The sequence below is a fragment of the Homarus americanus genome, unplaced genomic scaffold (genome assembly GCF_018991925.1).
Source record: "Homarus americanus isolate GMGI-L3 unplaced genomic scaffold, GMGI_Hamer_2.0 scaffold32929, whole genome shotgun sequence".
NCBI classification, from domain to species: domain Eukaryota; kingdom Metazoa; phylum Arthropoda; class Malacostraca; order Decapoda; family Nephropidae; genus Homarus; species Homarus americanus.
In genome coordinates, this window is record NW_024737097.1 from 13,697,227 (window position 1) to 13,713,469 (window position 16,243).

At 39.1% G+C, this 16,243-nt stretch overlaps 1 protein-coding gene across 2 annotated transcripts in view; it reads right to left on the reverse strand.

Annotated features, from left to right (window-relative positions):
* Nucleotides 1–2,211: 2,211 nt before the first annotated feature.
* LOC121873218 (OTU domain-containing protein 5-like) overlaps nucleotides 2,212–16,243 on the reverse strand; it is a 34,589-nt gene continuing 20,557 nt past the window's right edge. For both annotated transcript variants that reach the window (XM_042376582.1, XM_042376583.1), the window contains 3 exons: nucleotides 7,335–7,460; nucleotides 3,886–4,324; nucleotides 2,212–2,522 (listed from right to left, as the gene is read on the reverse strand). In XM_042376582.1, coding sequence (XP_042232516.1) covers nucleotides 2,392–2,522; nucleotides 3,886–4,324; nucleotides 7,335–7,460 — 696 coding nt within the window. In that variant the 3' untranslated portion in view covers nucleotides 2,212–2,391. The remainder of the gene's footprint in view (nucleotides 2,523–3,885; nucleotides 4,325–7,334; nucleotides 7,461–16,243) is intronic.

Consider the following 16,243-nt stretch of genomic DNA (forward strand, 5'->3'; position numbering starts at 1 on the left):
ACTTACTTCATAAAAGGTAAGAGTCACACGAAGAGAAATGATTATTAAGGTCTGACAATGAAGACAATATGCTGGCACTTTAATGATTTTTTTGTCAATCATTTTATTTTTTCTTAAGTCTATGCAATCATGTTGAGTCACTGATAATATGAATAACGTGCTGCTGAATAATCTACAAGTTTGCATATTAGTTACAAATAACTTACAATAAATAGGGCCACAAGTAAAAAATCTTTATTTTCACTTTCTCAGTGACCCCAAGAAAACTAAGGACCTTGAAGGTTTTTAAAAGGCAAAAAAGTTTATCACTCCTGGATTGGTACATCCCGTCTAACTTTACATATTTGGACATTTATATTTGAACTTCAGTTGAAGGAAGTAATGCAATAACATGATAGACATAATGAAGAAAGAAAGTAAAGAAAGAAAAAACACATTGTAACTACCCATCATTCTTAATTGGCCTCTGAAGTAGAAACAATTATTTTTTCTTGGCTAAGTAAAATTTTCATAATTTTCATAAAAATAAATAAAAAGTTTGTCAAAGTAAAGTATATTCCAAGAAACTTGACATCATGCAGTAAATGCCAACAAGAGCTAACTATATAACTACTAAATCATATTAATTTTTCATAATATTCCAAATGTCAACTGAAGTTCACTACAGTTAGCAACGAAGTGATTTTCTTTTTTTCTTTTTTTTGAGCCACCGTCACTCATTTGTGAGAAAAAAATTACCTGACAGACAATTCAGTTTTGGTGGCTGATGTTATCTCAGTTGCATACAGAAGTCATCTTAAAGATGTACTTCTTGCAGTAAATGTATCACAGTTTATATAAATATCATTAATCCCAAATTTTAAGGAAGATTCTGCATGGGCTGCTCTAAGCCAGGCTGGATATACCAATGAACACGAATATAAATTCTAATAAAATAACTTCATTCAATTCTTATACTCACAAGTCACACTATAGTCACACATATTCCCCAAGGATTGAGATGACACAGGCTGTTATATCCAACAACCATGATAAAAGACAAGAAATACAGGGTTTTTGTTAAAATTCTAAATAACCGGGAGTTTAGCCCAAGATGTCTGACCTTAAACTGTTGGAAAACCTATGAGAAATTTTCCAAAAAATTAAGTTGTAAGTTTTTGTTTAATATACTTTTGTTTTTTCATAACTTTTGATGAAGTCCATGTAAAAATATATATATATATATATATATATATATAATATATATATATATATATATATATATATATATATATATATATATATATATATATATATATATATATATATATATATATATATATATATATATTTCAATTTGTTTACAAACCTGGTAATATCATTCACAATGAGTAGAGAGACTGGGGTACATCCCTGGGCTCCGGCTGTACACAAAAAACCTGTAATTTAGCACAAGACTTACAATCACTAATTAGTCTTAAATTTAACCCTGGCTCCTTATATAAACACAAAATCAAATGCATGGGACTACTACAAAGCTGAAGGCCTATTACTGTTGTAAAACTTGTTACTGGTAAGACACGGGTTGATTGTTTGGTTATCACAAAACTCTTCATTGGCCAGTTACAATACAGGGGAAGAAAAGGCCAGTTTTCTCTCATATATTGCTAAGTCATTGTGTCTTTCTTATGAATGCTTAACTCTAAGTCAAGACAGCCCCTAGATATATGTTTTGGCTCATCTAGTTAACTCAAGTCATGATAGGCCCTAGATATATTTGTTTTGGCTTAACTAGTAAACTTATTTTCCAGTGACAGTAATTCAGGAAATTGTTACTTATGCAAGCATTACTCTAAAGTAACAGAAACTAAATATTAAGTCCAAATTAACTTGGTATAACTTTTGAAACGCATAAGCAACATCAGCAGCCTTAACTAATGACGATGGAGGTGACTATGTACATATTGCTGAGATTACCGATAATCATCTGTGTAAACTTTGGTGAAGCGACCTTGTCATTGATACCTAACAAATCAATGCACTACACTAACTGCAATCAAAGTACCTGTACAGTTCAAAATAACATAAGATTATGTGGAAATGCCTGTTTTATATATATATATATATATATATATATATATATATATATATATATATATATATATATATATATATATATATATATATATATATATATATATATATATATATATATATATATATATATGTGTGTGTATATATATATATACACAAGTATATATATTAAGTGCATACATTCCTAGTATATCTCAAATCAATTACTGAGACAAACTTGCATTGCCAATACAGTTGCCACTTAAAGTTGACTTGATATCGACGTGACTATAAATGCACACTTGAAAACGGCAATGTTTTCTACTGAAGGATGAAGTGTTAGGATGAGGAGGATGAATCTGAGTTGTCATCCTTGGACCTGCATTTTAGTGACTCCAGGTATTCCTGTTGGCTGGCTGCGAGCACCTGGGCTAGTATGTCGGCTTCTGCACTCGAGTATTCGGTTAGTCCTGAAAGAAGGGAGTTAATTAGATATCAATTCATCACACAGACATTCAGCGATCCTCTGTTTGACTTTAGGCAACTTCTGATACTTATACTGTTGACTTTTTAGCAAAGTGAATCAGATGAGTGACCAGGAGAATTTTCTTTCTCAAAGGTAATAAATTAGCAAACTCTTCACTCCCTTATTAACCTTATTCTATTCTCAACTGAATATGATAGAACCAGAAAATGAGCTCCACAAGACACAGTACTAAATGAATTATATAAACTGTTATTCTAAGAGCTTTAATTTCTCATAATAATTCAGAAATATTTGAATAGGAATTTGAAGTATATAAGGTAGCTCACTTTGTACAGTTGTGGACAAAAAGAATTATTAGGCAGGTGCAGCTTACACTCCCTCCCCACCAAAGTCTTTTTGTCCACAACTGTACATTTGGTACATACACAAAATGAAATAGAACTGATACCTCCAGACCTGTGAATATTAAATAGTTACTAATATTACTCCACATACAATAATAATAACCTAGGCACAGAGCCAAGAGACACGTTTCACATGTATATATGCATCTAAATTCTTCAAGACTTTCCCCATATCTATGCTGGGTAGGGCTTACATAAACTTTGAAATAAACAACCTATAAACCATATCTGCATATTTAGTCTCGCTGCTGAAAGACTTAAAAAAAGAAACAAGAACATACGAAGAAATGAACTGAAGTTGACCTACTGGCCCATGTGAGGCAGCTCCTGTTTACATCCAACCATTATCATTTATGTATCTGTCCAATTTATGTTAGAAACTTCCTAACAAGTTCAAGTTCATGATGGTATTTGGTAACATGTTGCACTTTTCCATAATTATATTTTTGAGCCAATGCTTAGCCAATTTCCTCCTAAATCTACATTTCTCCAATTTAAAACCATTGTTAGGAGTTTGCTCCTGATTTGATAATTTAAGCACCTTATTTATACAACTTTTATTTAACCCCATCTACCACTTATACACTTAAGTCATATTGCCCCTCGTTCTACATTTCTCAAAAGAATACAACCAAAGTTTTTTTTATGTCTCTCTACAGAAGGTTTGTAATGTCTAGATTAACTTTGTCATCCTTCTCTGAATGATTTCAAGGAAATTTATATCCATTCTATAGTCCAGAATTGTAAAATAATTCTCCTGCTCTGGTTATTAATGCATATAGATGTAAGCCCAATTACTGTTAGCTTTATTACAAAAACATTACTGGCTAGGCTTCAAGTCCCTACAGTACTTATCAGTACCCATAAATATCCCTTACATATTCAAAAGGTTCTTCAATAATCATGCAATTAAGAGATGTGCTCAATTTGTTGTTGACTTACCAAATATATTAGGAGGAAGGTGGTTTAAGAAAGATGCACGTTCATTAACGGTGAATTCCCCTATAGATGAATACCCTGAGGAGGAAGGTATTGGGTCTTTTGAAGAGCCTGGAACTGCCGGATCATGATCAGGCTTAGAACTTGCGTCTTTTGAGCTGGATGACCCACGGGGTGAGGTTGAACCTCTCGGTGATGTGGAGCCACGAGGTGAAGTAGAACCACGGGGTGAAGTAGAACCACGAGGAGAAGTAGAACCACGAGGTGATGTGGAATTGCGAGGTGAAAGCCTGGCCAGCTCGGTGGAGCACTGGGAGGAACGAGGAGTGCTACGAGATGTTTCTGAGGATCCCTCAGCTTGGGAGGCCTGATGGAGTGGTGAGGTACGCCCTCGAGGACAGCGGTCGCTGGAGCTGGAGCCAGAGGGTGATGAGGGGGATCGCTACAGAGAGAGAGAGAGAGGAGAATGATAATTTAACTCCAATGTAATCAAACCTAAAATTAAAAATATAAATAAATTAATAAATAAAATAAATTATATAAAGTGTAAAAAAAATACTCTGTACTAACCATATACTGTTTGCTGTCTGTAGCTTGTGTCATGTATGTTAAAGCTAAAATCAGATGATATATAATGATAAAAGAATAATTTTCACAGGCAGCTATCCAATATTAATATTACAGAAATTACAAAACATACACTAATTCTAAGATGAAGATGGGAAGATGGTAAAAACTGCATGAGAAGGTTAATAATGCGAGAGAAAATCAAAGTACAAATAAATGATGACGTTGATCAAACAGTGATAATGTGTTTACTGTACTTGTCATGCGTTGAATGACTGAAAAGAAGTTCAAGAAAGAGTGATGTGGCAAACAAAAGCACCAGAGTTTATATACAAAATGTGCAGAAACTTCAATAATGCTAATATACCACATAAATGGATGGATACAATATTCACCTTTCTATATATAAGGTACTCCTCGACTAACGACCACCCAGATATACGACCGCCGCAGTTGTACAAAAATTTTTTCAAATTCAGTACGTATTTTCTAGTACTGTACCGAAAAGTTTCCGTCCCGTACGACAGCGTGGCGTGAGCCGGGCCACCTCATGGTGTACAGCGCCCACGCCGTAGCGCGCTCAGTTGGTGGTTGTTGTCGTTAGTGATCGCACTGTGTACTGACAATATTTTCGTTTCCAATTCCCTTTAAAATGACTGGCAAGCATAAAAGTGAGAGTTCTGGTGGTGCTCAGAAGAAAAAGAGACAGTCTATTACTTTTGAGATGAAAATGAAAATAATAATGCAATATGAAAATGGAAAAAAGTAGTAACCATTTCACACGACCTAGGCTTCTCTCACTCGACAATATCAACAATTTTGAAGGACAAGGAACGAATTCATGAGGTAGTGAAAGCATCAGCACCTATAAAGGGAACAATAATAATGAAAAAAAGACAAGGTCCTCTTCATGAGATGGAAAAATTACTTATGATGTGGATGGAAGATCAGTTGCAAAAGAGTGTACCCTTAAGCCTTCTAACCATATAGGCTAAGGCAAGAAGCCTTTTCGAAACCCTGAAAGGGCAGGCAGGAGATGAGTCAAAACTTCACAACAAGTCGTGGGTGGTCCCAAAGGTTTAAGAACCATTACAGTTTGCACAGTGTAAAGGTGAGTGGAGAGGCAGCAAGTGCTGATGTGGGTGCTGCCAAAGCTTTTAAGGAGGAGCTAGATCGTGTCATCGTAGAGAGAAATTATTTGCCTGAGCAAAAATTTAATGTGGATGAAACTGGCTTATTCTGGAAGTGCATGCCAGAACGGACATACATCCACAAAGAGGAGAAAACCATGCCGGGATTCAAGGAATTCAAGAACCGAATCACACTTGGGGGAATGTAGCTGGTTTCAAGGTAAAACCCTTCATGATATATCATTGAGAGAACCCAAGGGCTTTTACAAATGTCAGCAAGCACACACTGCCAGTGTTTTATCGCAGTAATAAGAAAGCATGGATGACCCTAGCACTGTTTGAGGATTGGTCCCTGAGTTGTTTCAATCCACAAGCCAAAGAGTACACTGTATTGTCTGCAACAAGGGGTTGCGTTCAAGATTTTATTAATTTTAGAAAATGCTCCGGGACACCCACCACACCTGGGCAACCTGCACCCTGATGTCAAGGTAGTCTACATTCCACCTAACACTACCTTTATCATCCAACCCATGGATCAAGGTGCTATTGCTGCTTTTAAAGCATATTATTTACGTACGACCTTCACTCAGGCTGTTGCTGCTACTGAAGGTGAGAAAACGCTCAGAGAGTTTTGGAAGGACTACAACATTTTGAAATGTATAAAGAACATAGCTGCAGTATGGGATGAGGTTACAGGTCAGTGCATGAATGGAATATGGAAGAAGGTCCTGAAAAGATATGTGAACAGTTTCAAAGGATTTAATGAAGATGAAGCAATTTCTGTGATTAGTAACAAGATAGTGGAGTTGGGTAAACAGCTGGAGTTAGAAATTGATAATGAAGATGTTGAGCAGTTGGTTGAAAGTGTAGCAGAAGAGCTAAGTAACGAGGATCTTATTGAACTGGATGCACAGAAAATTGCAGAGGAAGAAGAGAGACAAAATGTAGAGAAGAACCTGCACCCCCAAAATATTTTCAGTGAAACAAATGGCAGAGGCATTGGCTACTATTAATAAGGGGATGCAAATGTTTGACAAAATGGATCAAAATGTTGAGCGTTTTGCAAAAGTTGACAGAATGATCCAAGATGCACTTGCTTGCTACAGAGAGATTTACAATGAAAAGAAAAGGCAAACTGTGTCGTCTAAATTGGACATATATTTTAAGAAGTCTCCCCCACTGCTGTCTCCTCACGCCCCACCACTGCTGCCTCTTCACTCCCTAAAGATGATCCAATACCTTCAACAAGCATGTTAGCCAGTCTGAAGAAAGCAAAATTGATGACCCACCCAGCCCTGTCTCCTCCTCTGCTTCATCCAATTAATGTAGTCTCCATGTTTAATTAAAAAACTATTGAGGCCCGGTGTGCATTCAGCTGACTACATTAAAGGTAAGTGCACAGTAACACTTTATTCATTTTTCATTATTGATTACTTTTACTGTACCGTATTTCTTTTTAGAATTTCTATGTATTATTTTTGCATTTTTGACTTACGACCTGGTCGTCGGTCCCTAACCCCGTCGTAAGTCGGGGACTGACTGTATATATAAACAATTACAGATGAAAGTAACAGATAAAATTAGTTTATAGTTTATGAGGAGGACAAAGTGGGAGAAAAATCTAAAGGAGATATTATTTGTTTGTCAAGGTATCAGTTCTTCAAACTCTAGAATTAAATCTTTACTCCCAAATGATGATGGTGATGAACTGGAGTCTTCAAGTTTAAAGTGTTAATGATGAACAGGAACCTTTACCTGGCCTTTGGATCTCTGGTCATTTTCCCGTAGCCACTGGAGGTAACTCTCGTGGGCAACTTGTTCTTCTATGGCTTCACTTGTGGCTTCATAGTCTGTAGCTCTGATCTTGTCCTCCAACATCGCCTGACAGTAAAATTTCACATTGTAACTTCAGGCAAGATTAGATTTAAAAAAAGAAAAGAAGAAAGAAAAAAATTATTGTAAACACGACACCATATTTAATATAATCATATGTAATAATGTCAAATTAACATAAGGAAATTAGTGATCATTAGTGATATGAGAACTACACAAATTTTCCCTCTTCAAGATATTTTTATATCTGCACAACTCCATTTACTTCAATGCACAATAGATATGTCTGAGAAACCCCTTCCATTTACCTACTACATATACAGGTGGCCTTTGCTTTACAAATGTTCAAGGTACAAATTTCCTAAATTAACATCTCTTTCTTATTTAACGGAAGCTACCCTTACTTAAAAGAATTTTGGTCCAAGCAAAAATTCATATCACATATTCTTGCTTGCTGTGTTAGCTCTGTTATGGTTATTTTTCAACTCATAATTTCTTAATAATGATAGATAAAATCACACAGGGAAAAAGGAAAACAATGGAGCACCTTAGCCTTTGTCTTTATTCAAGACATCTTCAGAAGCAACTGAATTACAAGGACTGAGAGAGGCTTAAGTACACAGGGTGACCTTACTAAACATGAGGTCAGGTCATAAACATGACATCCACTAATCCACACACCAACACCAACACAAACAAAAAAGGAGCTTAAAAAAAAGGGCGACGTAACTAGTCATGTTGAGTCAGGTAAAAAATATGGGACCCACTAATCATCTATCCTACATCTAACTCGAATGCTTTCAAAGCATTTTCAATCTTGGGCCTCTGACAAATAAATTTGTGTAACACATTATCACTAAGGTTTATAAAATTCAATTATATATATATATATATATATATATATATATATATATATATATATATATATATATATATATATATATATATATATATATATTATATATATATATATATATTATATATATATATATATATATTGATGTTCGCTAATGGAAAATGGGAACAACTCCACAGGTACTATGCAGTGAAACTAAAGTGAAACAAACAGAACATAGGATTAATTCCACAGAGACTGGCCCGACTCCTAAACCTAATTTTTGGACAAGGTTAATAAATTCATGTTGTAGTAAAAATATTATCTTAACTTTTATGATGGTATGCACACACACTTAATATAGAAGAGGTTAGGTTAGGAAAATAAAGGTTAGGGTTAGGGAAAACTAAAGGTTGGGTGTAACACTTACTTAGTAGAAGAGATGGGTCGGCATATGATGGAGGTTGGTTCCGAGGCAGAGGGGCAGATTACTGGCCCTCAGTGAATCAACATCACTATCCGCTATAGATCCTCAAAGTCACCTTCACTGTCACTAATACTGGTGGCTTGGCTGGCTGTGGTGGGGTTGCGGGCGAAGAACTCGGTAATGCTTTTTGACGGCTAGTGCTGATGTTGTCTTGATACACCTTGATGTACGGCCCTGCAGCCTGCACCAGCCGGGTATGGAAGACTTCATAGCCATCGCCATGGTCGCTGGAAAGGAAGAGCTGTACTTTCTGCGCCACTGGCGGCACCCTATTACTATGCGCAATTTGTGTTCTTCTGGGATTGACGACCACCTCCTCTTCACTGACGTTACTTCATCTTCCAACATCTCGCCGGCAGTCATTTCAGGATCTTCTGATCACCCAGGATGTCTTCGCAGGTCTCGGAGAAGCCTTCAGCTGTAATTACCAGCGCAGCTTCTTGCAAGGTCCAATGCCACTCGTCACAGACTGAACCTCACTGAGTCACAGGCTGACTCCGCCTTCTCACCTGTTATGCTGCAACACATGCCCAGCGCGGATCTAGTCTGTGAATTCATAGACAGCTGATCCTATGCTCTCCACCAAGCAAGTTCACAGCTTGTTTGGACGCAATTTCTTCCAAAACTGTTTGACAGAACTTCTTGAGTCACCACCTCCCAAGTTCCTTGTCCTCGCCGCTTACTCGGCTATTGGTGTCACCCAGCTTATGCACTCATCCTCAAAAGGGTACAGTCGTTCAGGAGCTTGAATTTTTGCCGAGAATGCAGCTTAACATTGCAGATCAACCCCTGGTCCATGGGCTGGATTAATGGACATAGTGTTGGGAGGAAGGAAGACCACTTTTATTGCTAGTGGACGATCCATAAGTAGGGCGAGTGTCCTGGGTAAGGCTGTCAAGGAGCAACAAAATCTTGAATGGAAATTTTTGCTCGCAGAATTTCTTCACGCCGAATGAAACAGTCACTAAACCAGGAGGACAGAGCAGAGAACATCCACACCTTGCTCATGTCCAATGTTCTTGTAGGCGCAAGTGCTTGCGGGCTGTGTGAATTCCACCGATAATCCTTTGGTTTACAGGTACCGAGGCATTGGTGGTAAAGAGGACGGTGATGCGCCTTCTGCAATCTTCCGACCAAACTGCTGGCAGATCAACAAAGGTCTTGGTAGGCAGCTTTTTTCCAACAGGCCGGATTCGGCCCATGTTGAACACCTGCCGCCAGTGTACTGCCCTTCCTCCATAACCTCATCGTGAAGAACGGGAGGGAAAATCTGTCAGCCACACGGTCAGCACTCGCCTCATCACCACCTGGCCGTTGATGTTAAGATATTAGTTCTCTTTCAAACCGGTGCAGCCAAATCCAGAGGAAGCATTGAAGGGTTTGGGCTCTGCAATCTCCCATCTTACGCGGACACTGCTGGGCAAGTACAGTTCACGTATGCATTTGAACGGATCGCGCGGTCCACCGCCATGTTGGCGTCGCTACTACCGCAATCAAGTAACTCACCAGCAAAATTTTTCTCCAATCTTTTAGCAGCACCTTGTTCTGGCAATATTGATCATTGAAGCACCTGCAGACTTTTGTGATTCCCTATGTGCTTTTTGGATCTTGGCTGCATCCTTTCTATTGTTACCTAATCAGAGATTCGCGACTCCATGTTATGCGCGGATCGGTATTGACGTGGTTCCTTTTCCAACGCGAATTATGTTATTTCACTGTAGCTTAGGGAACGCCGTATCTCTTTGGCTTAGGCTGCTGGGTCCAGGTGCGAAAGGTTTCCTCTCTGGTGGCGTGAATGTCCGGGCGGAAGCCATTTCACAGAACAATGGATGCACGATACACTGTGTGGCCTGGAGGGATGAAACTGTCATGCCAGGTCAAGCGCCAAGCCGTTTTCTCCCTCCTCTCTCCGGTGGACACGCTATATTACTTTAAACCACTACAGCTAGCAGCGGAGGAGGTAGGGCGCGCGGCTAATCACAGTCCGACACGCTATGACGCCAGTGAGCACGCAACAGGAAGCGCACTGCGCAAACTACTGCTGGCTGCAGCTGGCCAGGCGGAGGCGAGGAGGGGAGGAGGGCGGAGCAGGCGGTGGGGCGACCTAAAATAGCTGCCGGAAGCCGACACTCTGGGCGCTGCGATGGCGGCAGATGAAACCCAGAAAGTGAAAGTTCGGTTCTCGGCGAGGCACGCATAAATGAGAAAACGCGAAAGTAAAACCGCAGAAAGCGGGTAATACTGTGGTGTGTGTATGCTATGTGTGTGTGTGTGTAGTATATATATATATATATATATATATATATATATATATATATATATATATATATATATACAGTCATGCACGTTAACGTCAAACCGAACAACGTCCGATCATATACGCCCGTGTCCCCCCAAAAACACTTCCGGACGCCTGCTGGACCACCACCTCCCACCCCCTGGCGGAGACACATGATCCTTCCCATACTGGCCAGATATTATGTGTTAAAGGAATATCTTTCCTTCCTTAGGCTTTAGTAAGCATTTGCCTCCAGGTGTAATGTTAACCTACATCTATTGAGGATAAAATCTTTCACCTACAAATTGAATAACAACATTTGCTGTAATCAGAGCATACCTAGTTACCTCAACAATTGCAACCCTAGTTGCAATTGGGGTTACATCAAACTGTGTCATTACTAAGGAATAACGAAATCTTTGGTGCACTCTAAGATTGAGAGAAAACGGAGGACTCAGGCATCCTGAAGCGAGAGAAAACGGACTCCTATGATTGGGGACACAAGCACTCACACAAGCACTCATACTGACAGACTTGACACTCACTTACTTGACAAGTTTTACCAACCATTAGTTGTGTACGTTATCTAGTAAATTTAGTCAATATTGTACAGTACAAGTACACTGCAATACAGTGGTCCCTCGGTTAACAATGGACCTAAGTGCAAACCTGTACTGAACATGTACTAAATGGTTATGGTAGTAAAATTGTTATGTTTATTGCAAATATAGCTTGTTTATACAGGTATTCAAATAAATCACTATCTTACAAGAATCCCAGTAATGTAAGTTATTTTCATCCAGGTTGTTTGGGTGTGATTATGAAAACTTAGTCACTCTTAAGGAATGATAAATAAACACGCAGGTAGCGCCAACTGTCAAAATCATATCGCCTCTCCGCTCCCTCCTCTTCCACAGCTCCCTCACATTGGGGTTTTAATATAAAGTTTTCATATAATATCTCAGACTATGGAGAATATAATTTGCATAATTTGAATATAAGCGTCATATTTTGCTCAAGAGATAAAATTGTAGTACATTAGTGTTACATTTTATATATAAGTTTCTCAACTGTATTTTGGGTGATTTATAAATTTCTTCATTATTTTCATCATTTACATGCACACACCATATTAAAAGCGTAAAAATAAATGACCTTAGTGCAAAGCTGAGATGCATATAATTTGATTAAGATACTAAAATTGTTGTCTGGTGCAAATTATAGCTTGTTTATATTTAAAATAATCACCATCTTACAAAATCCCAGCAATGTAATTATATTCACCCAGGTCATTTCACTGACTTTATAAGAAAACTTAGTCCTTAAGAACTGATAAATAAACGCATTGGACCTTGGGCGTTACCTTTGTCCAATGTACCACCTCACCTCCTCCCTCCCCCGCGGCTGCTCCTCCTCTCCCCCATCTGCCCAGCATTGCTGGAATCCTTATAAGACAGTGAATATTTTAATATAAGCGTCATGTATTTACTGAAACAAGAGATACAAATTAATCACCTGTATCACATTACAGTAGTGATTTAAAATCACGATGTATACGTATATAGTATTCCACATACGTAAGTATAAATACAAAGTTTATGTGATGATGGGACAACGTCCATTTGATAGCATATCTAGGGGGGCGTTAACGGTGCATGACTGTAGTATATGTATATTAGGGTGTGTCATGCGGTAATTTTTTTTTGAGTTTGAAAAATCGGCCCATGGTATTAATGATGTAGTTCTATGTGCAGAATCATGTGATATCTTCAGATTTGAAGTTTTCATTTTTTGCTAGGTAAATTTTAACTTGAAATCTTATGAAAATTCAGTATTCCCACCCTTTTACCAACACCACTAAATAGCTTATTTAAAGTAAAGTAGATGTATCAGGTTAATTTATTAGGATGAAAATGATCCAGAATAGTGAAACGAATGATCTTGACACATTTATTAAATTTAATATTCCTTTTGAAAACAAAATCATCAAATACAAAAACCGGTTTTACTACTACGACCCGGTGTTGCTGCACACCATAGAGAACATGTCTTTCTTGCTTCTGTTTCTACTCATCACCTCCCTGCTGACCACCTGAGCTCGGATGTAGCCTTCCCTCCTCTCCTGGCTGTACCCGTGACTGCTGGCCTCGCTCACTTGCTGTACTGGCAGCTCTATACTCTGGGTGTCTTGGCGCCAGGCAGGACATGCATGGGGTTGTCCAGGAAAGCTCTGACTTAGACATTGGTGAGGCTGCAGGTAAGAGGGCTCACTGCCAGCCTGGATGTTATCGAATCTATAGAGATCGAAGTGAGGGTCTTGGCACCCTGGTTGACTTCAGGAGTCTTCCTGAAGCCTGAAGGAATCGTCCTCCAACTGATTCGTGTGCCCAGATCCTCTCATAAGTCTCATATCCAAGATCTTTTTGGCTGCCACTCTTCTCTCCTCCTCATCCTTGCACAGAGCATTGTCTGCAGGGAACTGCCTCGGGATAGGCATGGGAAGATCTCCTCACAGTCTGCTCCACAATCCTGAAGACAACCTTCCTTGGCTGGCTCCCTCCAGGAGCTCAGCTGGAAGAGAACATGCCTCGGACCTTCGGGAGTGGCTTGACCTTGGTGTTGAACCAATTTGGCAAGTAGACACTCACGATGAATTGGACAATAAGTCTCAGGTTGTGAAGCTGGTTCCCTTTCAGTTTATGATGAGCGACCCAAATTCTGCAGAACCTGAGAGCCGTTGTGAGCCACCTAGAATGTGAGACTGGACCTATCTGCAGGTAAGCAAATCTATCAGGCATGACCCCCAGTTTTGATGGCACTGCAAATCATGTAACCATAGTACTGGTCAGTACTCAGGTCGTCAATGACAGTATGTGCAAGCTCAACGAGTGGAGGGCCAACTGTGATTTTTTCAAAGCTCGGATTTATTTCTAACTCAGTGGCAGAGTCCAGCATCTTGCCAAGAGGACCAGACCATCTGTTGTTTGAAATAGTCTTGCCATCCAGCTCCTGCATCAGATGTCTGAGTGGCAACGCGTTGGTGTGGAGGTCACAAACAATCCAGACCAGCTTCCTCCCAATCTTCCGCTCTATCCACTGTATGACCCCCCTTGCCACCCTGTGTTCGTGTTGGTGCTGTCCCCTCCAATGGCCTGCAGGGTCTGGTCTACGTTCCTCTCTCTGAGCCAGTTCGCAATGTTATCTGCCACTATCTCAGCTGGTTTCCTGATGTCATCTTTCTCTGGAGTGAAATGCCACAAATACTTCCCTCCTGGTTCACTGCAGCAGGAGTAGTGTTCCTCCTTCACCATGGCAGGGAACAACTTGTCAGAATCTCCAACTTTCATGAACACTTTAGTGTCATCCCTTCTCCCATCAAAGAACAAACAATTGATTCCATTTTCTATCCCCTTATCAAACTCCTCTTCTAGGTTACTGACAAGTTTCCTGAGCTCTCCTTACTTTGTTATGATCTATCACCAGGTGAACATCAGGTGTTAATAAACCACCGCCAATCCAGGCAGCTGTTGCTATCTCTGCAGTTTCCTCTTGAGACCAGTGTGGTGTCGCATGCTGGCCAGAGCTATGCTCGGGATATCTTTCCTATTTCGAATCTTATGCCTGGAAGGTTTGGGATTATTATTTTCTGGGTTAGGGACAAAGTCACCATTCTCCTGGTCAGCACTCAGATCAGCCATGGGGAAGTCATTAAACTCTGAATCAGCTTGACTCCAATCATCGGCCTTTTTTACCTCACCCTGGGCCTTCTCAAGTCTTTTTCCTCGGCAACTCTTCTCCTCTTCTGTCTCTCTGAGGCAGCCTCCTGTCTCTTGGACTCCAGAATATCTTGGCTAGAAATCATGAGAGCCCCTATACTGCCAGTCTTCTCTCTCTGTGCTTTGACAAATGCCAGTTCGATCACAGGAATCTTCAGTTCACGCTATAAATACAGGAGATGTGGGCCTCGGATTTACAGTCAATGAACATCGCATCCAAACTCAGGACAGAGAAAAATTGGGCACTTGCAAGTAATTATGTCAAATAACTGGTCCAGTTGCTTTGCAAAGCTGTCCTTAACTGCAAGTTTCTTCTCCCAAGAGAGATATCTCTTGCCTTTTCCCAACTGGCTAGCAGTCTCTCACTAATCTTCTTCTGACTTGTTATGACTGGAGGCTTGAACTGAGCGTTAGCCAGAGTGTACTGTGCCAAGACAGCTTTGGTCATATCACTGGCAATGCCTTTGTTTGTGTAAGTTCTTTGGTTCTTTTCACTGATTTGCCTGATTAAAACACCGTATCTCAAAGCATCTCTCAATGTAGGCAACTCCGACTTCAGGAGTTCTCTCCCAGACCCAAGATAGTGACTGAGATGGCTGGATTTTTGGTTCCTCGCCCTGACACAAGCAGCCATCGCAAATATTATCAACTTATAAATGCATCAGAATCTGAAACAGAAAAAAATATTGTTAGTTGGGTTGTTAAAGAATGAAGTCAGAAAGCAATGTTCACTATTTAATTGTAATGCACTAATGCAGCTGTACGTTAGATTTTCGATAAATTTCACGCTAAAATTTACCTAGCAAAAGGTTGCAAAATATTGAAACTGAAATTATTTTCTGTTTATATACACTAAAATCTACCAAAAAGTGATGGGCCATTAGTTTTAGCTGATCTTCCCTTTATGACACACCTAATAAATAAATAAATAAATAAATATATATATATATATATATATATATATATATATATATATATATATATATATATATATATATATATATATATATATATATATATATATATATATATATATATATATATATATATATATATATACACACACACATTAGGGTGTGTCATATATATATATATATATATATATGCAAGTAAATCACTGTAGGTGCGCGTGATCTTGGTATATGCTGATAACCACAAGGAAAGAAGAAAACACGAAGTTCTCAAGCGCTTTCGTGTAATTCACATCTTCAGGGGTGAGTACAGACTAGAGAGAGTAATACAAATCAAGGTGTATATATACAGAGGAGGGTGAGACCAGGTCCACAATGGTCAGGTATTAGGTAATGACCCTACTAATCTTTAAATAGCACACAACGGTTGGTGGTCAGGTCAGATGGTCAAGTGACCCGGCCTTCTCACCTGGTCAGCTTTGATGTAACGTCACTCTTTACAAAGGTCCCAGTTGATGATTTACTAGAGTTCCTCATAGATTCC